Source organism: Thamnophis elegans, chromosome 1 (assembly GCF_009769535.1).
Source record: "Thamnophis elegans isolate rThaEle1 chromosome 1, rThaEle1.pri, whole genome shotgun sequence".
Taxonomy (NCBI): domain Eukaryota; kingdom Metazoa; phylum Chordata; class Lepidosauria; order Squamata; family Colubridae; genus Thamnophis; species Thamnophis elegans.
The window spans coordinates 99,654,997-99,680,066 of NC_045541.1; the positions used below are offsets into that span (position 1 = coordinate 99,654,997).

The 25,070-nt window shown below is 35.3% G+C and overlaps 1 protein-coding gene across 2 annotated transcripts in view; it reads left to right on the plus strand.

The window, feature by feature from the left end:
• ANO1 (anoctamin 1) overlaps positions 1-25,070 on the plus strand; it is a 115,441-nt gene that overhangs the window by 56,046 nt on the left and 34,325 nt on the right. For both annotated transcript variants that reach the window (XM_032225385.1, XM_032225376.1), the window contains exons 7-13: positions 8,156-8,207; positions 12,129-12,194; positions 12,713-12,768; positions 13,658-13,699; positions 17,635-17,699; positions 19,351-19,485; positions 23,102-23,262. In XM_032225385.1, coding sequence (XP_032081276.1) covers positions 8,156-8,207; positions 12,129-12,194; positions 12,713-12,768; positions 13,658-13,699; positions 17,635-17,699; positions 19,351-19,485; positions 23,102-23,262 — 577 coding nt within the window. The remainder of the gene's footprint in view (positions 1-8,155; positions 8,208-12,128; positions 12,195-12,712; positions 12,769-13,657; positions 13,700-17,634; positions 17,700-19,350; positions 19,486-23,101; positions 23,263-25,070) is intronic.

Here is a 25,070-nt window from a genome sequence, read left to right on the forward strand (position 1 = left end):
TACATCAGTAATTAGGATAAATATACTTTGTAAACAGAGTAATCCATTCCTTCCTGTAGTGCAGGGGTGTCAAACTCATGTTGCCATGTAACATATTGTGACTTTTTCCCCTTCACTAAAATGGGTATGGGAATAGCCAGCACGTGATGTATCTGGCCCACGAGCCACAAGTTTAACACTTTTGCTGTAGTGAAACAAAATGTATTTGAAGTTGTTTGGAACTGATACCAAACTTTTAGAAAGTACTGGGATCAGTGACAACATGGGGAGTAGGTTTCAAACCATTTTTATTGTGACAATAGAAAGGGTAAAGCACAGAGAGAGCAATAAAATAAGACCTAGGAGCACACACAAAAATTATAGAAAAGACCCCCAGGCTCTTTTGTGAAGTTCAGATTGTTCATTGAACCCTGCAAATTTTTATTATATAAAAATAGTTTAATCTACTTTAATTAATTGTACTATGAATAAAATAATAACAATAAAACAATAATAAATAGTGGCATCAACCCTTGGGGGATCAGTATTGACCAGTTGGGGAACTCTGGTTCAAGGGGACATGAAACATAATGTAGAACAGACCTTTGAAAATAGGATAAAGTAAAAATGCTAGATAATAAGACACTCTCATAGCAGATTAAGGGTATCTGAGACTAAGTTGTAAGACTGGAATCTAAGACTAAGTCAGAAGTAATCATATAGTTAATTTTGAGCAGCATATAGATGATGCTCAAGTTTGAGCAACATATAGTTAATTTTGAGCTCTATGTTGTGGCAGGAAAGAGTAGTAAAATTGCTTGTAGTTTGGATGATGTTGATAAACATTTCTATGTAATACAAAAATTGGAGAAGGACATGGTCTCTTGTTTCTACATGCCCAGAGTCACAAGGGAATTGCCATTCTGAGAAAGGAAGGGGGGAGTGTTTATATCTGCTTCAAGCATGGCTAAGGGGAGAGTATGACACTCTGGTAAAGTAAAGGCTGTTCTTTGCTTTGGGATTTCCAGGTATGTAGCTCTGCGGGAGACAAAATATTTGAGACTTTTGCTGATGAAGTACTTTGGGGCCTGGCTAAGTCAGACTGTTGTTTAATGACAGTTTCAGGCAGACCGTAGACCTTAATTAACAACCACTTGTTTGAAGTTTCAATAGAACTGAATGAGTGATTGGTGATTGGTCCTCAAAGATTTGGCTATCACAGTATCCCCACAATCACGTGATTGTGATTCAGACACTTGGCAACCAGTTCACACTTACAATGGTTGCAGCACCCCATTCCCAAATGATTCCAACTTCTATGGCAGCCTTCTACAAGCAAAGTCAAAGGGGAAGCTGATAGGGAAGGTTACTCCTGCTTTTTCTCCCATGGAGTCCTCCTATGGAGTACAAGATTCCACAGATCTTGTACAATGTACTGTGTAGTGAGCTTGTGCCCCAACATCTGCAGATATTTGTGCGGCATTGCAGCAACCTCTCTCCGGTCCAAATGCACTTGCAGGAACACCCCTTGTCTCAGTCTAGTAGTCACCCACCCTCCACCTGCTTGTGAGCTGCCCAGGACTTGCAACTTCCAGCCACCTTTTTCATTTTTTTTATTAGTTTGGTGCAGTGGTAGTCAACCTGGTCCCTACCACCCACTAGTGAGCATTCCAGCTTTCATGGTGGGCGGTAGGGGTTTGCTGTAACTCTGCTTTATAAATTTTATAAAGTAAAGTTACTTCCCTACTTTATAAATCACCATTATTGTGGAACGGGTGGGCGGTTAGAAACTTTTACTACTAACAGAGATACAAAAGTAGGCGGTAGGTATAAAAAGGTTGACTACCCCTGGTTTAGCATATGGATCTACATGCAATCACTAATATACAAATGTAGTTTAAATAAAACATTTGAATATACATACATATACATACATACATACAAACATACATACATACATACATACATACAATATAAATAGTATATTAAATTAAGATAAAATCATAATATAACATCAGCATCTTCATTGATTTTGCTTGTTGGAAGTAAGCAAGAAGTAGCAAGTTGAAGTCGCATTATGTTCTTACTTAATGAGCCATGATTTTTACTTAACGATGGCAATGGTAACTGCTAGGATTGCCAATGCTGAGCAATGTAATCATGTGAACTTGGCTTTACAAGTGCATTGCTTAGCAATGGAATTGCTAAGTCCCAATTACCATTGTTATTAAGTAACCTGAAGTTTATTCCAAGTAGAAATACAAAGAAAGGCTCAAGGGTGAGATTTTGATCACTACTACCAGTGGTGGGTTTCTAACCAGTTCCCTACTGGTTTGCTGAGAGGGCGTTTTGCTTGCGCATGCGCAGAAACATGCCGGCAACGGCAAATAGACCGGGGAACCAGTTTGGGGGCATGGCAGGCCTGGGTCGCTCCCGATTCCAGCAACTCAGGCCGTCATACCACTACTGGTTCGGCCAAACTGGTCTGAACCAGTAGGAACCCACCACTGACTATTACCAATATCAAATTGAATGGCAAATCATTGCTGATCATGTGAGTCTAGTACAAGGGATAGATATTAAAATCTCTGGTTTCATGTGGCTGTCTTGGGTCACAGAGGCACTCAAGATATTGTGTGGGATTTGAAGGGCTGCTCTTAAGAATTTTGATTAAACTTCAGTGGGTCAAATTAGAAAGGAATTCAATTGTAGAGAAACCCTGTAAATGACCGTTTTCAGACAATTTAAGAGGTACGGATATGTATTTCTACCTCTTGACTTAAGATATTTATGGATGGCACATGAGTTCCTGTATGCACTGTAAGCCATACAAGTAGTCCTCAAGTTACAATCACAATTGAGCTCAAAATTTATGTTGCTAAGTGAGTTTGCTCCATTTTATGACTTTTCTTGCCATTGTTGTTAAGTGAATCATTGCATTTGTTAAATTAGTAACATGGTTGTTAAGTAAACTAGATTCCCCATTGACTTTGTTTGTCAGAAGGTCATAAAAGCTGATCTTATGACCTCGGGACACTGCAACCTTCATAAATATGAACCAGTTGCCAAGCATCTGAATGTTGATCATGTGACCATAGGAATGCTGCAAAGGTAAAAAAAAATCATGTCACTTTTTGCAGTGCCGTTGTAACTTTGAATGGTCATTAAATGAACTGTTATAAATTGAGGACTACCTGTATAATCTCCATGAATTACCTATTGCTGGTAAAGTGAAAAGGTATCTCAAAATAGTTGATGTATGACACTGCCTTAGTCTTGTGGTCATCTGCATTCTGTTAATGGGTCTTGGGGTCAGGAAGATGCCATAATTTTGGTTTTCTGATACTTAAGTTCGAGCAGGTCTTCCTTGTAGTCCTGTGCCAGAGCCTGCAATGCTCTTTGAAAGCCAATAGGTATCCTTGAGTAGTATTGCTGTGTCATCTCCATTTAGCAGAGCAGAAATTTATCCCCGAAAGTTTTAGGGTTTGAAAGACTGTGTTATTGAGCTGGCCTACCTTAAAATGAAGTTTGACTAGGAACGGGTTTAACTGTAGTATGGAGCCTTACTTGACCCTCTTCTGTGGTCAATAGCATTAGTTGTACCTTACCTTGAATAGCATGAGTTTAAGGGGATCAGAACAGGCAAGATGATGAAAGTGGCACTCTAATCCAAGTCGTAAAGAAGGGATGGGATTTGGATTATGTTGCTTTGCCTTGCCTGATTTAACCTCCTCTCCCATCAGGGTTTTTCAAAGTGATGCTGCCACCAAGGTTTAGCAAGCTTGTAACCTTTAAGAACTGTAGTACAGAGGATGTACTATTGAAAAGTCTTCCATTCCCAAATTTTGTAAATGCTTCTGAAGAACCAGCAGCAACTGCTCTCAGTAGATAAGCAAAAATCTAATCTTATCTTATATAGCAGAGAGATTAATTTATTCCTCTACTCTTTTTAAAACACACTTTGGAAGTCGTGGAAGTTTGATAATTTGCAATGATAGTAATAATTCAGCTAGATAAAACTTTCTGCCATATGATGAACACTTTTCCCGATTGGCTTTCAGTAGGAGCTTCAATCTGTGGTTGTGCTAATAATTTAGCCCCTTCCCCTCTTATTGCAGATGGCTCTGCTCAACATCATCACAGTGACTCCCTGAAAATGTTGAGATTTCATGGCATACCATTTCAGCTGTAAAATATTTGCCTAGAATTAATAATTCCTGTCTGAACTACTGTTTAACATTAACATTCCTTATGGAATTCCTGTGCAGGCTTCACAAGGAATCAGCTTAGATGTGTTTCTGTAACATGTGATTTAGAGATTCAACTAAAGGCTTATTTCTCAGATCCTCACCTGGACTGTATTTTTATATGTTTATTCTCTCTCTCTCTCTCTCTCTCTCTCTCTCTCTCTCTCTCTCTCTCTCTCTCTCTCTCTCTCTCTCTCTCTCTCTCTCTACATGTCTGTATATGTATGTGTGTGTGTGTGTTTGTATGTGTGTGAAAGAGAGATTGTGCTCATGGTGCTTTAGATCAATACAAATTTAAAAAACAAAATTTAAAAAATTGCTACAGTTTAATCAGAAATCATTATAAATATTTGACACTTCCTACTCTGGTTTAGGCCAACATCAACTTTTAAATGCCCTGGAGAATGGCTCTGAAAGGATGCCAGATTTAATAGCAGGATAACTCTTTCCAGTATTTGGGGTATCTTCTGTGGTGGGATTCATTTACCTTCGCTAGTGCTTCGCAAATGTGAGCACGATCACACATGCGTGTGCGCAGAAAGTCACACATTAAGTCGGGGTGGGTGGGCGCCCAAACTGGTAAGAACCAACTGCATACCACTTCTGGATATCTTGCTTTAAAGTGGTATAGTTCATGTTTAACTGGAACATTTGCATTATGAAGAAGTTCCAATACCCCAAGCTAACTACAAATTGCTATGAATTAGTATTCAGCTTGTAATAGATTTCTTTTGTCAGTTTTATAGCACCAAGGAGTCTGCATGAAGAATATTATTGCCTTTGTCTACTTCCTGCATCTTCCTCTTTATGCTGTACTCTCATCAGTAATCCTATACCAAATACCATAATGAATTCTGCTTCCAATTCCCACTTTTCTTATCTGAAGAACATTTAATGCCCTAAGATTCTTTAATTATTCTACTGCTGTTTTCCTCCAATTTATTTTGACTAAAACTGATCAGCTAATATTATTAATGAATGTATTTTATTAAAATCTATGTTTAAAAGGTTTTTTTAGTTTAGCTATGAAGAGCTTAAATTGTTAATGAATGACAGTTGCTATCATGTAGAATTTATGTTCTATTTTAGGGAAGACACAATTATTTCTACATAGATTTTATTTCTTTTAACTCAAAAAATTCCTATAGATACATCAAGGAGTAGCAGATGCATTTCAGGAAGGGAAGGAAAAGGAAAGAAAATGTGAATATGTTGTTTTAATTTCTTAAGAAATAGAAAATGGAAGATGGACAAAGTGTTGCCATTCAGATATTTTGAAGTACAATCACAGGTTGTACAAGTATACAGTCAACTCACAATTGACAATCATACTCACAGCCCAGTAGGATAATATCTATATCTATATCTGTATCTGTATCTGTATCTGTATCTGTATCTATATCTATATCTATATCTATATCTATATCTATATCTATATCTATATCTATATCTATATCTATATCTATATCTATATCTATATCTATATCTATATCTATATCTATATCTATATCTATATCTATATCTATATCTATATCTATATCTATATCTATATCTATATCTATATCTATATCTATATCATCTATATTTATATATTTATTTTGGTAGATTTTCATGGGTACCGATATGCAGGTCTTGGCGTATTCGGGTCTTTTCCCGTGTCGACAAGATGCTCTCAATCTTACACAAGAAAAGACCCAAATACGCCAAGACCTGCATATATGTGTGTGCGCGTGTATACATACATATATACATACATATACATACATACACATACATATATACACATACATATATATATATATACATACATACACAGATATATACATACACATATACATACATACATACATGTTATATGTGTGTGTATGTGTGTTTGTTTGTGTGTATAATTAGAGATTCTTCTACTTCTTATAAAGCAGGTGGATAGAAGACAAATAGGTGATAGATAGGTAGGTAGGTAGATAATTATGTATAATTACATATTTATATACACAGCTTGCAAATAACACAATAAGAATACACTTTCCTCACTGTCTAATGCCACATGTTAACATATATAAAGTTGTTCCTAATTATACAATTTCATTCAAAAAATTTTATGACTCCGCATTCCAAAAAATCTCTGTGAACTGCAATGCTATCCATTGTTTTCTGAACTAATTGGGACTTGTTAAACATAAATTAGTAGGGTTATTTTGTCAGTATTATTTTTTGTCCAAAATGCTCCCCCCCCCCCCAAAAAAAAAATAGAAAGGTGCGAAAAGGTGGCAAGTCTTTTTAATTGGTTTCTGTGACTTTGGAACACAACTGTGCAATAGCTAATTACAATAACTATTGTTTTATTCAGCACACATCCATTTTAAAGACTTAATTAAGCAAAACAAAATATAAAAAAGATATGACACTATTTCTAAAGGTGTGCCTAGCCCTGGAGATTATATATGCCACTTTGTGACTCATTAGGCTGGAAAGGTTTCAAAGTTTTATAATAATTTTAATCTTCATTTCAGAAGGGTTGCAATCATAAATATATGAATGAATTATATATGTTGTGTGGGGCTTGTACCAACTGTATCTTATTAGTCAATACTTTCATTTATATTGAAAAAAGTTATTACAGACAGTTGACTAATGTATATTTTATTCAATTTGTGCCTGGTAAACATGACATTTCCTGGTTATATTATCAACATTTATAGTGAGCAAAATGAGGTGATACTGATATAAATGTAAACATCGGATATTCCCCATGTTAGAATTTTTAAAATCCTCGTCTTTTAAAGTCACCTTTTATATTCCACTATTATTCTTGAATGCTAGTTTGGAGGTATATGAATATATACATTAATTCTTTGACGACTTATTTCCATGTTAAGACCAATGTTGTATTTTTCAACATCATCTGTGCCCACTTCACTGGAAGGAGCAATAATTTTATAATAGTAAAATTGGTAATATACCACAATAAATAATTAAACATTTTGAAATATCTATACTAATTTTAAAAAGTTTACTAACCAAATCTGGTTTTTAAATATTATAAGGAAAATGTTTTAATATGATCTTAATCTTTCCTTTTTGAAGGCATAAGCATGCTTACCTGAACTCAAAGGGATTTGCTTTGTGGTAATCATGTATTACAAAGATACTAATAACATTCAGCAGACTTTCTGCAGAACAGAATTCACTGCTGATGCAAAAGCTAACCACTTGGATTGTCTTGGAAATCAACTAACTTCCCCCAAATTAGTTATTTCTGAAATTATTTCAATTTTCCTTGGAAATAATTTTTCTACTGTCCCATCTATTCAACTAATAATGTATGCAAAGAAGAGTGGGGGGAGATGTAGTTGCAAAAATAAAGCAGTTCGGCTGCAAAAATCTGAACTGCCATAGTTTTCTAAATATCTTTGATTTATTTGGATTTTTGAAGCCCAACTGAATGGATACAAATGAATGAAGGAAACATATTATTCCACCCAACATTAGCATTAAATCTAATTGATAAATGGGTGATGCTTGCTTTATGTGTTGATAAAGGTATTATTAGCCCCTGAAACCTATAGTCAGAAATAAAAGTCACAATGAATAACCTTGTTTTGAATATTAATAGGATGCTTCTACAATATGAGCAAGTAATCAAATAGATTGGTTTAATAATAATTAAATAGCAGCCCATTTAATTATTCATTGATACTGTAGAAACATCCTATTTTCTAACCCTAGGAAAAAAGGAGTAGCTGATAATAATAGTATTTCTCAAAGTTGTACAAAATAATTGTTTTTCATAATAGGAATTTCACAATTTTTATAGGTTGCTTGCTTAAGAATTGCATTTGCTAGTCTTTGGAGTGGTACACAGAGAAAATATTATTTTCCATTTCCCAAGTAGCTTGTTCTATAATGTTTATGAAACATTTTTCCTATAGGTTTATGAAATACTGAAAAGAACTACATGCACCAAAGCCAAGTATAGTATGGGTAAGAAAATTTACTTACATTTCAAATTAGTCTGTATCCTAGCTTTAGTTTATACTCTAAGAGATTGTAAGTTTTTGCACCTTTCCATAAGAAGCTGAATACAATAAACAGTAGATTACCTGCTTAAAGACATTTTGTGAAATGATTTTAGCTCATTACATATATACAAGACTTTGATAAATAGAACAATTTCTTATATATATAATCATTGCCTACAGATATCTGCTAATATAATTTTATTTATAAGAGCCATTGCTCAAGACTGTTGGACTTGGTTCTGTTATTGAAATATTATGTATTCCTTTCCATGTTTACTTAGAAGCAATTGTCATTTGTTTTCCCTAGAAAGTATGGGAAAAGCTTCTAGATCTAACCTATAAAAATCTACCTGATGGAAGTAAAGATGCATTTATTCTAATATAGTGGCTTTTTGGATTTTTGCAACCCAGATTTGGGGACTGTTATTTAATTTCAGTATGTGACTTTAAAAAAAAAAAGCAGTATTACATTATTTTAATTTGCACTATGTAAATGACCTCTTTATCTGTAAAGAATTTAATTTAAAAAGGCAAACTGAATTAATGCTATTTGTCTATAAATACATGTATTGACCCAAAAAAACAGTGATTCGCTGGTTTTTTTGGAAACAAAAGGTAAATCAAGTTGATTGTATCAATTCTGGTGTAAAGCAAGTCATGCTGTCAACTGCTGCTTGTGTATTTGGATATAAATGGACTGATCCTTAAAATATATTGTGGAACAGTTTATTGTTTATCATAAAAAAAAGAACTATAATTTTAAAAACTCTTTTAAACTAAAGGCATAATGAATTAGCAAAGAAAGATCTTCAATCTGATGTCACACATGTTGAATTTTAACCATATTTTCATCTCGCATTCTAAACAGTTCATTAATTATATGGCCCCATTAAACATTTTTTTTAAATCAATATATTGTTATGAAAACGAAGACTACGCAACACTTCAGATTCAAAGCAGAAGGCATTTAAGAACTTGTGGAACCTGTCTGTAGCTCCTTAAAACAGACACAACTTTTCCTTGGGCTGCCCTCTTCAGCTTCAGTATGATGCTAGTAGAAGTCCTTTTTGGTTTAAACAATTGTTTAAAAAAGATGCTGCATATGTACTCATGGATGCAGAAATGCATTTTTGTCTTTGAATCCAAAGCTTTTCATAAACATAATTTTCACAACAATATTTTTTTAAATAAGGTATCCTTTAACCCACGTCTGGAGCACTAATCAGCCCTAGCACAAATTTACATTTGCTGAGTAGCTTTCATAACTTCAAGGCATTGCCTTCTGGTTTTCTGTATGTATGGCAGCTTTTTTTCCTTAGTAAGCTGTTGTGAACATGTTGTAGAAAATAGCTAGAGACATGTCTCTGCATAAATGCATATGACATTAGATACATCATTAAGGGAAGCTGTAGAGTTGAATTTTTATTTATTCATTTGTATCCCTCTTTTATTATTTTGACAAATAACTCAAGGCAGCAAATATATCCAACACACCTTTCTCCTCCTGTTTTCCCCACAGCAGTAATCTTGTGAGGTGGGTTCAGCTGAAAGAGAGTGACTGACCCAAAGTCACCTAATTGGTTTTCATGGTTAGGATGGGACTTGAACTCACAATCTTCTGCTTTCTAGCCTGCTGCCTTAACACTAGATCAACTTGCATCTCTATTGTTGTGTTGATCTATTGCAATAAACGTTATAAAGATTTTAATAGTTGAAGGCAAAGGGCTGTGCAGCAATTTAGATTCAAAGGGCCAAATATGTATACTTGTTGAGAGCACTTTATATTAACATTCCAAATTACATTTTACACATATCACTTCGGATTGCTACAGGCATGTGTTGAAATAGTTCGGTTCATCTAGGGCAGGGATGTCAAACTTGCAGCATCACGTGACTATCAGGACTTTTTCCCCCTTCACTAAACCAGCCCTGGGCGTGGCCAGCATGTGAAACATCCGGGCTGCAAGTTTAACAGCCCTGATCTAGGATACCATTTCTCAAATGGGTGATCTCCAGATTTTTTGGATTATATCCAAATACTACACAGACTAGGAAATGTGGCAATCATAATTTTGAGTTATGGAGTGTAGTAGATCACTTTCTTGCAGTCATTTACTGAACATGTTGAATATGGGAATCAACCCACACTTTTTTAACCTTGGATTGTATCTTTGAAAAGGGATATTTTCTTCAGAATGAAAAACCAAGATCAAAGAGTTAATGCCTTCTTCGCACAAACCTGTTTCCTAGCATTTACCAAGAAGATTATGATTATAAATTAATAAGCATAGTTACATTAATAAAGTATCTCCCTTCACCAGATATGTATATAGGAAAAACCCTAATTTTAAAAAAGTAGATTGTCAATGAATCTCCTGGAATGTATTTATATTTTAAAAATGTGAATGATTGCAGTCTTTTAACATAAGTAATAATAGGAATTAATGGTTAGAAAAAATGATAATTTATTATGAATGCATTAAGGTACTGATAAAATGTACAGATATGAAAGGCGGTCTCTAAAGCTCATTATTTCCAAATTGACCTAAGACGTCTCCAGGGTTCTGTTTTCAAATAATTAGTATTTTACCCTCAAATGAATGGACCAGCAGCTTCAGTATTGGAAGGGAAAGATTATACTATACCAACAAATGTTTCGTGTCATTTATTTGGACTGTTGTTGGTACTTGGCCAATCTGTGGTCAAAATGTAGGTGTATAGTTGCAGGCTTTTAAGGTTCAATTGAAGAATTTAGTTACAGCCTTTGTGTGCTGCAAGTAGGATTATTATGCTCATGATGTTTAACAAATGAGCAGGGTTAGTTTTCTATTTTTTTTTAACAATAGGATCTAGGCTACTGAGAATTACCCCATTTAAAAGTGAAGCAGTTAGTCTTTGTAATTTTAAAGAACCAATTTTACATTTGCTTAGAGCCACAAACAAAAGGAGGAAATAAAATTGATTATCTTACAGTCAAGTAATTCTGTATGACTTTGCCATTTTAAATATTATAAATATATATTGGCAGATGGTTTAGAGAGGGAAATTCACTAAGGTTGCTGCTAATGTTGATGCTAGACTAATTTGTGCATGCGTAAGTGTTCCTTTTTATATTGCAATTCTGTAAATAATGTCAAAATCAGTTGTGCTGACAATTTCATTTTCTTAAAAAGCAAAGGCAACATTTGGGTATTCCTAGTAAACTTTTTGTGGAATATCCCAATTGTCCTAATCAATTATAATTGATTATAATCAGGAGAAAACCAACCATTGCACATAAATGCCTTGTAGAACATTTGGCAACAATAATCAATGGGAGCTACCACAAAATACAACTGGAAATGTTATAATGCTGCATTCAGAAGAAATAATTATAGTGAAGTAGCCTATTTGTTAAGACAATTTTTGAGTTTTAAGGAAACTGAAAACATTTTCTCAAAATACTATTTAACAAACAATGATATGCCATTTTGTATTTCTGTCCAATGCTTCATTATTTTTTTATTTTTGTATAGTTTTACTGATTAGTTTAAAGCCAGTGTTCAAACCAGGCTATCAGGAATCTCAAGCATGTATTCTTAGGTAACATAATCCCTTCAAAGTTTGTTAGGATTCCCATATTAGAAGGCTGCTACTTTAATGTTGGCTGCTGTAAGGAAAAAAAACATTTACAAATAAAATATAGCTTTCAAACATTTATAGACAGCTGGACTATATTCTTCATCCACTACAAAATCTCAGCATCTCCCAGTGTGTCTAAGCTTATTTAATTCCAAACTAAAGATGATTCCTCTGAAGGAATAATATACATTTCCCAGAGTCTCCCGTCGCACAAGCATTGTAATTGCTCAATTATATAACTAATAGACAAATGTGTAAACAGGGAAAGGAGAGGGAAGAAAGAAGGACACTACCCTTTTAAATAAAAGACGAAAATGTGATAAATATGGTAAGTATCATGCCAAGGCCTTTCCAAAGGCTTTCCAAATAGCTTCTCTAATCAAGCTTAAATCTGATTTTAAAACTCTCTGTGTGAGTGTGGGTGTATGGTTTGCATGAGGATGTGCGCGGGGATGCGTCCTGTCCCCAATGCTCAATCCAAGCTCTCTTTCTTACAATCTCGCCCTTTGCTACCCTTCCAAATCTGTGAGCTTGCTTTTCAAATCCAATTTAAAGATTCAAGGTAGGTACGTAATTTACACTGATTAATTTGAAATTCATTGGCTTCTTCTCTTGATTTGAAAATCATGATTTGTGATTCTCTATATATTTCCTTTTCTTGATATCAATCCACTTTATAGTCCATACAGTTAAAAGATATGGAATCAAATGAAATGGGCCAAGATTCATTCTTTAACAAATTATTGAAGTTTCAAGAGGGAAATCTCCACAAATGGAAAGTGAGGGAATTACTTGAGAGAATTAAATTGTGGTAATATAAATAGGTATTTCTTCTTGTTTTTTCAGGAATCACCAGTCTACTTGCCAATAGTGTTTACAGTGCTGCATATCCCTTGCATGATGTAAGTAGTTTTAATATATATTTTGTGCTTCTAGAAGACAATACCAAGAATCCCTAATGCATTAGGTATGAATGACACTATGCTAAACATCTTCACTATTTCATGAGCTAGCCAGTTGTACATTTAGATTAAAAATTAGCAGTTTGTTTAAGAATCTGCCAACTTGTTATGGATTTAGTCCCAAACTGAATTTCTTTTCATTTTACATGTAATAAAACTATACAGTCGACTCAGCAAATAACCAACTTAGCAAATTCTCACTTAGATTTTCTACCTTCAAGAAATATATATCCCACTTACCTATCTGTCTTCTGATTTAAATATATCTGATATCTTTTTATGGTTATAAAGGTTTGGATGGTGATAGAATAGGATGATATATTAACCATTCGATTTATTTTTTATTCTGGCTACATATTAAATGATTATTATATTTAAGCATGCATGACACTCTTTGGTGACTTTTTATATACAAAATAAAATATAAAAGTGCAGGTAGTTCTCAGTTCTGGTAAATTCTTAATCATGAATAATATACATTTATATGATGGATGTTTATGATCATAATATTAAAACGCAGGGTCACCTTAGAGGGGAGATGGCAAATAAATAAAATGTTTTGTTTAAAAGTGACAATTTAGTCAATGTCGTGCTTGAAAAATGAATGTTAACACAAACTTTAAAACTTACGTTTAAATAACACAAATCTTATGTTCTTAGGACTATACTCAATCAGAAGATTTAGAACAAAATATTCTGAAGGGAATATATTTTCCTCTGATTCTGGACCTTATTAGCTTTTTGGGGGAAAGACAGCTTAGGTGCAAATAAGATATATTCCTGCATTGGGTATTTATTGTGGAATAACATCATTTTTCTTTTGTTAAAGGGTGATTATGAAGGTGACTATGTCGAGCCTAATGACAGAAAAGTAAGTTGATATAGGGGAAGAGAAGCATGTTTAAGTATCAACTTTAAGAATCATAGATTGTGATATAGATAATTGCAAATATTTTACAGAAAGTCAGAGGTATTTAGAAGTGCTCTTTTAAACTCTTGTATTAACTGTGGCAGGATATCCTCTGTAGATGGAGGCAGACATTATTTATTGAAGAATTTACCATCGCAGACCAAAAAGACAAAAAGGAAAATCAATATGCAGTCTATCCCATGTATAAACTTATCTCACAGCAAAAACTAAATAGGCCTCTGTTATGCTCAGCTCCAACAGGTTCTGACTGTTATTGCTATGGCAAGAATTTGGTCACTTTCTTAGAGACTTTACAATGTTGGATATTTAATAGGAATCACATAGTTGCCCATCGGGACTAGTTTGATACTTTGATAATTTGACAGATGAGGATAGATTAGCTCCATCCCCCAAGGAATGGCATTTCAAAGATGTGCATGCAACTGCCTCAATTTTAGTCATAATCATTTTGAATAGGATTATTATTGAATCTCCCAGTGAATACCATTGGGGTCAGAGCACTTCTGTATGACTAAAAGTATGTGGTGAAAGGGAATACCTGACCACATAGTAGTAAAGGTGTAAGGTTTACTATAAATTTATCCCTTTGTATATCATTTAGAATCATATCATGGGTCCAGAAGAGACCTTGGAGGTCTTCTAATCCAACCCTTGCCCAAAACAGGATTTTCTATATCATCTCACACAAATGAATGTACAATCTTTTCTTGAAAACCAGTGATAGCCATTCACAACACCAGAATATTCCACTGGTTAATTGCTCTCGCTGCCAGGAAATTTCTCCTTAGTCCCAGGTTGGACCTCTCTTTAATGAGCTTCCACCTGTTGCTGCTTGTCCTGCCCTCTGGGGCAATCAACCCTCTTGACTGCTCCTCAGATACTGGAAGACAGCTATTAATATGTCAAATATATATATCAAATATATCTCATATATATATGTATGTATGTATGTATGTATGTATGTATGTATGTATGTATTTAAATCAAATGGATCAAAATGACACACACACGAACACACACACACAGACACACATGATTTAAAGTAAGCTTCATGAAATAAATATACAAACACGTAGATGATTTATAGAGTCAGAGAGCAATGGACATAATGTTGAGATTGAGCATTCTCTGGTTGATTTTACTTCAGGCTTTGGCTAAGCTCAGCATAGATAAGGATTGTGAGGATAAGCACATAACAGACTACGCTGGATGTTACTTACTTCTTCCCTGGGAATTGTATTAGTCTATTAGTACAGGATGAATTAGAACTAATTGGTCTATTAGTACAAGTTGGATAGGTTTGTTTAAGCCAGAACTTTTATGTGGAAGCACCTCAAGTCCAAAATCTAAAGAAGTGCATTTGCAACAATAAGAGGAACTTGGAGCAGAGACTTCAGGAATTTGGACTGAACTGCTTCTGGCATAACTGTTCATTAAAAGAACTCCATGTGCTATATACAGCAAGACTTAGCAATTTAGTTTTAAAAGATTGAAGTGCTGCAGGTACATAATTGTTTCTCTTAGAACTTGTTTTATCTGTTTGTATTTACTAAAAGGCACAATAATAACTTGCTTAATATTTGGACAATCAGCAATACCCAAGTTGAGTAGCCAAAGCTTTTATGAAAACCTAGATATCTATTTCCAGTTGCACACTTCCTGGAAACTTCAGTCCTCAAACTTGACATATTCTGCACATACATACTGTCAATCGCACAATAAGTGGATGGCAAAAACAAAAAGAAACCATTTTAATACTAGCAAGGTTGGAGACTGGTGTATTAAACAAAACTCAAGTAACTTAAGGCCACTTCTCTTATCATGGTAATTAACACAACAGTGTTCTATTTATATGAAATAGTGCCCCCTCATCCGAGGTGGGTTGCCATTTTTTTACTACCTGTTCTGGTGTGCTCCCGTGTGCGATGCTTCTGTGCATGTGCAGAAGCATTCAGGCGGGTGGGTGGAGCCTCCTGCCGCTGCTACTACCAGTTCGCCTGATCCAGGTGGAACCAGCAGCAACCCACCTGTGCCCCTTATATAATTGATTATTTCTCCTTTTTGCTGCCATTTTTATCAATACTAATGGAAAAGAAATGGATTTAGTTTTTGTTTTCCAAGGCAAATCCTGATAAGTAAAGTGTAGAGCGCTATCATTTGATTTAGTTTTGTGTGAATAAGTGGTGCAAATGGGTGTCCTGTTTTGCACTATATAATTATGTCTACAGCAATCTGCTACCTGCCGTTCAATTCCAAGGAAAGGCAGGTACCCAGGGAAATTGCAGGATGGTGGAGAGATGCACAATAGAAAAACAACATCAGGAACACCTGCCGTCTCATGACAATAAAATAAGCTCAGATTGTAAAGCACTCAGATAAGAAGGTAGAAATCTGGATCTAGTGGAGAACTTTGGGAAAATCATATTTCAATACCGATTTATTCGTTTTTATGTTAAAGGACAAATGGTTTTGGATTTTTTTTTAAAAAAGCTTGGCCATCCTTACTATTATAGAACTTCATTGGGGAGGGGATCATTTTCTAGGCTACCTCAATACAGTCTAGAGGGGTTTTGATTTAATTATGGACCATGTATATTCCTGATCTCATTGTTAGCAACTATATCATCATATGGGGGAATGATGCAGACCCAGACCATTTAATGCAGCAGCTTCATTTGCATATGCTCCAAGGGATATCAAAACATGTACAGCTCCATTAGGTACAAGATTTCATATAAACACAATTGCCTTTTAGGGTCCTAATCCCTAGTCACTTTCACCCCCAGACAATTTATCACATTCCTTTTCCATTCTTGTTTTCCCTTAATATAGTCATCATTCAGCATCTTTTCATATTTCAGTTGTTAATAACATGTTACACCATTTCCCATAGTATAGAAAATTCAGTTCAGCTGTCATGAAAGTATGCTGTGAATGAAAATAGAGTTGTTGGTGGATGAATAGTCCAGCCTGCATATTGTTATCAGTACAAATGTTTAAATGAACCCATTTCTAAAAATAAATGGATTTCTTAAAATGTATGAGTTATTGAATCTAAAGTTAAGTATACTGGCCCTAGCTCAGAATTCAAGTTATTTAGTGGCATATTAAAATTCCGACCATAAGCTCTGAAGAAGGATTGAAGGTAGTTATCCATGAAAGAGTCTTTCATCTAAGTTCAGAACTGTCCTGCTACTTTCTCATATTCTTTAAAAGACATACCCATCCAAAGGTAAAATTAAGACTTTCGGTAGCCTCTGAAAAATAACATCTCAAATTGTTTTACTGGATGTATTTAATCATGAATAGTTAATATATCAGAAACATTCTAAATATATGACCCAATTTTCTTCTTTTTTATGACTATGCACTGAAGAAAAGCAAAAAAAAGGTGAATAGCAAAATAATACCTTGATCTAATTTGATTTCTTGGCAAGATTTTGGCAAAGTTTTTCAGAAGTTGTTTGCCCTTGCCTGTTTCCTAGAGCTGAGAGAAAATGACTGGCCCAAGGTCATCCAGCTGGTTTCATGCCAAAGGTGGGGATAGAACTTGTGCTCTCCTAGTTTCTAGCCTGGTGTTCTTAACCACTACAACAACATGGATCTCACATTAGCTTAGTTACCTGCATATATCCAATCCCAGCTTAGGTATCTCAGTTGCATCTCACTATTCTCTGTTTATTAGTTTTTCTATAAATGAATATAAGAATATGATTGTGAGCCAAACCACAGACATAATCAATTTTTAATGCAAGCTGAATATATCGGTGGAACATAAAAAAATGACACTAAAGTCATTGAGAACTAAGCAGTAGAATTGAAATAAGAAATTACTTGTTTCCAGTTTTCATTTTCTGTTTAAATTTCTTTTCTAGCTCCTGTGTGAAGAATGGGCAAGTTATGGAGTATTTTATAAATATCAACCAATTGACTTAGTTAGGTAAGAAACAGTGATAACTCCTTCCTTGTCCCTTACTCTAAATGCTTATGTGTTTGCATATGTGCATTAATAGTAGCAGACTACAGCTTTTGGGTAACAGTTGTAGCCTGCTACAGTATTCAGAAAGCTGTATCTTTCATATAGCTCCTATAAAAAGTGGCGTTTGAAATACAGGTCCAAAGAAATAAAGCATACTGAAGTTTAGGATAAAAATTCATATTGCACAGGGCATACTATAGTCCTCTGTTTTTTCTCCTAGATTTACAAGCAATGATCTTAAACCATTTGAACAGTGCAATTTGGGTGATGGGGTTTTTTATTTGTTTTTGTTTTGTTTTTTTGCATATTTAACAAATATATTAAAGTGCATGGATCTTAGTTGGTCAGGATCTTAGTTGGTCAACAAAATCAGGTAAAAATAATTTTAAAGGAATGTTATAAACCATTTCCAATATGAGTAGTTGTCATATTTCCAGATCAATAAATCTTTTTTCACCTATTTTTTATGAAGGGTGCTTTCCCTTACATCCCTTGCTATGAAATTATATTGTTTATTTAATTTGGAGTTTTTTTCTTGAGTTTCATTAAAAAGCAACTGCCATAGTAAATGTACCAGGGCACTTGTGTGTGGTAGTTTAAATTTGGACCCATAGTAACTACTTAATAAACAGAACTGTTAAGTACTTCTTTTGGTGTAGGGATGAAACTATTATTGAGGCATGAAAGGATACTATGGACTGAAGATGCTTGGGAACCTCTGCCATAATGGTTTGTTTTATATTGAATCAAACCATTCACCCATCTAGAACAATGTTTCTTAAACTTGGCAACTTTAAGATGTGCGGACTTCATACTGATGAGGAGATTCTGGAAGTCTGAGAAATACTGATTTAGAACAGTGTGGTCTATACACTCTCTCCTGAATTTAATGGTCTCTAAGTATATTGAGTCTTCTGGTTGCAAAATTCCAGACTCCTTTTCCCAACACATCTGGAAGGTACAAAATTCAGGATACTCAGGACATTGAACAACAGCAAGTGTCTAAAGTTGCAGATAGCTCTTTCCCAGTTCCACCGAGAGTCAATCTGGAATTTTTTGTGTGCAGACCTTTTTCCTCTACTAATAAAGACTATGTGGAGGTCACAATTGATTTGGAATGCAGCAGCTCATGTAAAAATGGGTACACTAAGCTACACCCCTGTAAGACCACAGCTTTGCAAGTAGCACTAACTTCCATTAGGCTTCCAGGTACAATTCAAGGTGATTGCTATCACTTATAAAGCCATTCACGGTACAAAACCAGAAAGGTTGTTTATGGGACCATAAACCAATATCCAATTTCTTCTGGTCACAAGTTTCACAAAGTGAGTATGTTCCTGGTTCCCTCTAAGAAACAGTGCCAGATATAACTATAGAAACAGAAAGATAAAACTACTCAATAAGCAAGAGTAGAGTATTTACTTGGCGTTTTCGTCCTGGATCTGTTCCAAATGGCATGTGGACATGAATTCTCCAAGAGGAAATGCATTTTGGCTAATCAACAGGATTTATTTTCTCATTCAGACAGCCCTACTGTCTAATTCATAAATTTAGCCATGCTACGTTTGCCATGATACATTATACAGTGTTTTCTTCCTATAATTTATTTCAGGAAGTACTTTGGTGAAAAGATTGGACTATATTTTGCCTGGCTGGGAGTTTATACACAAATGCTCATTCCAGCTTCTATTGTGGGAATTATCGTGTTCCTTTATGGTTGTGCAACTGTTGATGAGAATATACCAAGGTAAAATATGTATACATATTTTTACATACATACATATGTATTATCTGCGCTTTGTACAAAACCATCTTTTTCACTTCTGTTTTCTTGGTCACAGGGATATAATAAAGTTCCTGAGATATAGGACTGGTTAATGCAAATAAGCACAATCAAAAACTAAATGGTTTATAACATTTATCCTCCAATAAATTCCCACTTCTCAGTATACTCAGAGCCATAAAATGACTTGAGGGTGGCAGGTGCCTCTTCTTAACTGTATGAAAATGTGGACTTCACTCTATAGTCCACTGTATAGTAGACCTGTACTTACAACCTCTTTCATTTATGAGATTTTAGTGTATAGGAACGGAGCACAGTCTGCCCTTTATTTTTTCCAGAATTGTATTTAGATTCTCATGATGAAAGATAATAGGAAAATAGGGAAGGGAAAGAAAGGGAAAAGAGAAGTATAGCAGAAAGCAGGGAGAGCATTGCTTTCCAACTCTTTGGAAAGCACAAAATACAATTAAACTTCAACTTTTTATTTTACCAATTTAAAAGTACTAGCCATTTCTATGATAACAAATTAATCAGCAAAGTCCAAAGGTTAATTATTTTTCAGTCTTGAGTATAGAGTGCAGAAGAAGTAGTTTCTAAGTAAAAACAAAACCGGACATATTCTTTTCTCTAATTAAAAAAAAGTCATTTTTGCCATATCTGCTAGCTCCACCATTTTTTCTATTTGTTCTTCTGTTGTCAGGGCTGACATATTCTGCCCTTTTCATGTATAATTTAATGTTGTATCTTCAGTATGTTTAGTTGGCATCCGTGGACCCCAAAATGATCAGCAATAAAAACCCACATATCATCCATTTCTCTTTTCAAAAACTATTTGTAGGATTATTTGTTGCAGAAAAGATTTGTCATATGAAGTTATCCATTGCAGTTGCTCTGACTACATAAGGAAGCAGAAGCCACCACAGGAGCTATGGTACAAAATGGACATCTAAAAATTGAGGGTGAATTGCTCTTCATCCCTAATCCATTTGACTGCCAAATAGCTTTTATGGGAAAGGACAATGATAGATAGATAGATAGATAGATAGATAGATAGATAGATAGATAGATAGATAGATAGATAGATAGATAGATAGACAGACAGACAGACAGACAGACAGACAGACAGACAGACATTGCAATTTCCTTGCAACATTTTTCAGAACTGACGCCTTAAACCACTATATCAAAGTGGCATTTTTACTGCTTAATTAAGCATCAAAATTCAAAATTTGTATTTGTATTTGGTTTATTTGTATGCCACCCTTCTCCAGGAGGGACTCAGGGCGGCGAACAACTCAAAGGGGAAAGGGAACATAAACAACAGTACACATAATTAAAATACACGAAAATCACACAGCCATACCAGTCGAGAGGGGAGGGGAACTCATCAACCCCAGGCCTGCTGGCACAGCCAGGTTTTGACGGCTTTCCGGAAGGCCTGGAGAGAGGTGAGGGTCCGGATCTCCGCGGGGAGTTCATTCCAAAGGGCCGGAGCTGCTGCAGAGAAGGCCCTCCCCCGAGTAGTAGCCAGATGGCATTGGCTGGTGGACGGAACCCGGAGGAGGCCGACCCTGTGAGATCTGACGGGTCTTTGGGAGGTAATTGGCAGCAGGCAGTCTCTCAAGTACCCAGGTCCAATACCATGAAGGGCTTTATAAGTTACAACTAGCACTTTGAAGCGTATCCGGAGACCGATCGGTAGCCAGTGCAGCTCGCGGAGGATAGGTGTAACGTGGGTGTAAATGTACATTCATAAGTTGGAAACTATCATGAAACTTTGTGATAAAAGTTACAAGCAAACTCTAGGCAGAAGATTTTTTTGTGTTTAACCTAGATTTTAAAAAAGGAGTGGATGAAATACTTGCATTTCAGAATTATTGAAAAATATGTGAAGGGGGGGAAGGAACTTTGTGTCTTTTTTAATAAACAGAATGCAGGACTACATTATTTTAAATTATTTAATTTTATTATTTAATTTTATTATCTAGACTTACCCCCAAAGCTCAAAGCAATATAAGTGGGGGTTGCTCTGTGATGTTCTACTCTTACATCTTTTGAATTTTGTGAAAATATCTTAAAAGAAGAATGGCAAGCTATGGTCATTGGCCCCAGTCTTTGCAGCCCCCAGAGTCTCTGCTAATGTTGAAATGTGGTGGTACAATTCCTGATCATTGTGACATATGGAAACCTTGGCATATGTTGTGCAATAAACTTAACATAAATTTAAAAACTGTCTTCAAGGTCCCCTCCATCCCACCCAGAAACAACTCCCACCTTGTTTGCATGACTACCTAAACCACAAAAATGTTAACACAGCCATAAAGTATAAAGTACATAAAAGTACACAGCCATAAAAATGTCCTAAAATAATAATATATTAATGTAATAATTAGATAGATTTGGAGAAAATACATTAATGTGTTCAGTCCTGTACAGACTGTGTCATCAACTAAAATTTCAGTCTGAGGCCTGTATTCAATGTCACAAGAAGTTAAATTCATTAAAATAGAATTACACAACTCTGAAATATGTTTAATTAAAGACTCCTTTTGAAACAAGCTTTATTCCTGATGATTAATGGACATATTCCATCTGGTATTAACCAGATTTGACCCTGCTAGGTTTTTTTTTTAATGTTAACCATGATCAGGTACATTAAGTACCATCTGATAAGGAAAGTGATATATAAATTTATTAAATAAATAAATTGTTGTAACTGGAAATGGTGTCATGGTGAAAACATCAATTTGATGGATTGGATAAACAAAGGCAGTGGGCCTACCATTCAGATTTGTCTGGATAAATGATAGATGATTTTTATGTTTTATTCATATTGTCTAAAACTTGTTACAAACAGTGAGGTTTAGTTTGCTGATTACAGAGATTATGTGTATGGTTCAACCCTTCTTATTTCAGACAGTTTACCTTGTTCAGACATGATGCTCAAATAGGGAGGAATTCTGGATGAAAACTAACACCAGCTAGCACTAAACATAAATACTATAAATATGGTAATAATTTATGCTGGAAAGGAAAGAGAAAGATCAAGGAGAATCATGGAATGCATAATTCTGCAGCCTGCTTCAAATCACTCTGTCGTAGTTTAAAAATGGATAGTGATCCTTTGATATAGTATTAGACCACTATATTTCTGTGATTAGAAGACTGGATTATGTTTCAAAAGATCTGAGTAGATAGTCTTAGTGCACTGCACTACTGCAGTCTTGTGAAGTAATAGAGTATAAAAAACAGAGCCCAAGTGATTATACTAATATAAAAGTACTCAGAAAGCTCGGGTGTTAAGTGCAGAAGTATGTCCCAGAGTAATAAGCCCAATTGTTTAATCTGCTTTTTCCAGTTGTCAGGAATTCATGATGCCATTTGGCTGCTGTCCTTTAAAATTTAATTGTGCATGCCATGCAGCTGATGCTGTAATGCAATGCATCTGAAACGGGAAAAGAATTAAGAATGGATAAGGATTCAAGTCATATTCAGTGCATGTATTTCACAACTCAGGGTTTCAGTAAAAAGCAAAGGGAAGGATATGCTCACCTTTCATTTACTGTTTGTTTTCCTTCAGCATGGAGATGTGTGACCAGAGAAACAATATCACCATGTGCCCCTTGTGTGACAGAACATGCAGCTATTGGAAATTAAGCTCTGCTTGTGCCACTGCTCGGGCTAGCCATCTTTTTGATAATCCAGCCACTGTCTTCTTCTCAGTCTTCATGGCTCTCTGGGGTAAGAATGCTTATTTCATTTTGGAATAATATGCTTGAAGTTTTCATTTGACTTTGAGTTTAACTTTCCTTATATGGAGAACAAGTAGGACAATACGTCATCAACAGTTAATTATCTGTACTGTCTCTTTTTGGTCCTTCTGTTATAAAACTCACATTTACATTTATGTTCTGAACTGAAAGTTAAAATTTAGAAAGTTGCTTGGATGAATACAAAGCAAAGCACTTGGCACAGAACTGCTTAGAGATTGTATAGCATGTCAACGATATCTGTTTGCATACTTGGTCTTGATCTGATCTGATCTGATCAGAAGACTACGACACTGAATCATAGCTGAATTTACTTAAGTGCATTAAGGTTACCAGTAGTATACTGTTTATATCATTCAAGGTGCCCTTTCAATTTTGAAGGCATCTCCTTTTGTGAAGAACCTACATAACCTCATTCACATGTTGATATACTGTAGCAATAGAAAAGCAAAATGATTTGTGGGAAACAACAGCATAAAACTTTAGGTTTAAAAAATTAAAAGTTTTCTTCAATTATGAATTTTGGACACTTAAATCACATGGTCTGCATGCCAGTTGTTAGGGAGTAGGAGTGGGAAGGTTTTCTGATTTTGTGTTTCTCATATTGATCTGATTGCTTTCCATACCAGTTCTACTAGGCCAGGAGTGTCAAACTCACAACACGTTGTCACGTGATGTATCACAACTTCCCCCCCCCTTCTCTAAAATGGGAGAGGGTGTGGCCAGCATGTAACACATTCGTCTCGTGGGCCATGAGTTTGACCCTCCTGTACTAGGGCATCCTAGTTCAGATACTAGAAAATATACACTGAACCTGGCTAATTATTCATTGTATGTAACTGTAATATTCCTTGTGATACTCCTCACCAAAAACCAGTAAAGGAGGAAAATCTTTCTTCATGTACTCTCTTGTTGTTCTTATTGTGTCACCAAGTTTTCTCTTATCCTTGGACAAATACTAAGATCATGTTAGTACTGTGGGCGAACACAACTCATGTTTTTCTATTGCTGGAAAGTATCAGTCACAGGAAATTGTATAGAGTCTGCAGAGGAGATTACTGGAAATTATTGCCCTCCCTTTTCTGAGGAGGGACGCCTATTCAGTATCACCCCTTATTCGCTTCCAAGATAAACTAGAACAGAGAAAGAGGGAGAGGGAGGGAGAGAGAGGGGGGGAGGGAGGGAGAGGGAGAGAGAGAGAAAGAGAGAGAGAGAGAGATTTCTCTTTAGATTCTTCACCTGGTTACTGTTTTTCATCAACATTCATCCTTTAGAAAAAGACACTGCAAGATAATTGCCTACAGACATAGGCACCTCAAAATCCGATGTGTCATTCATGCCTACTTTGGGCATGAAATTTTGTAAAACTTGTATATAACTCATAGGAGGAAAATTGGAGAAGCTTCTGTTTTACCCTATGCAGAAAACCAACATAAATGCAGCTCTCTACAATTTTCCTTGCCTCAGGAATTGTAGGCCAAGGAAGTAAGCTATAATTTCAGAAGAGGGAATCCACTGCAAAGAATTTAAGCAGAGTGACTCATAAGGGCTCCTGCATAGCTCATGACAGGAATCCATGCCTTCAAATTTGCACTAAGCTGGATGTCAGGATCAGAATCATTTCAAACACGAAATCATTATACAAAGCACCATGCCCAAATATGGCATATTAAAGCTGAATTTCTAAAAATGAAGCAAGAAATACTTTTCTATAAAGTGTACTACAATTTCTACACAGGTGATCTTCACATATTACTTGAAGCACATGTCTTTCCTAAG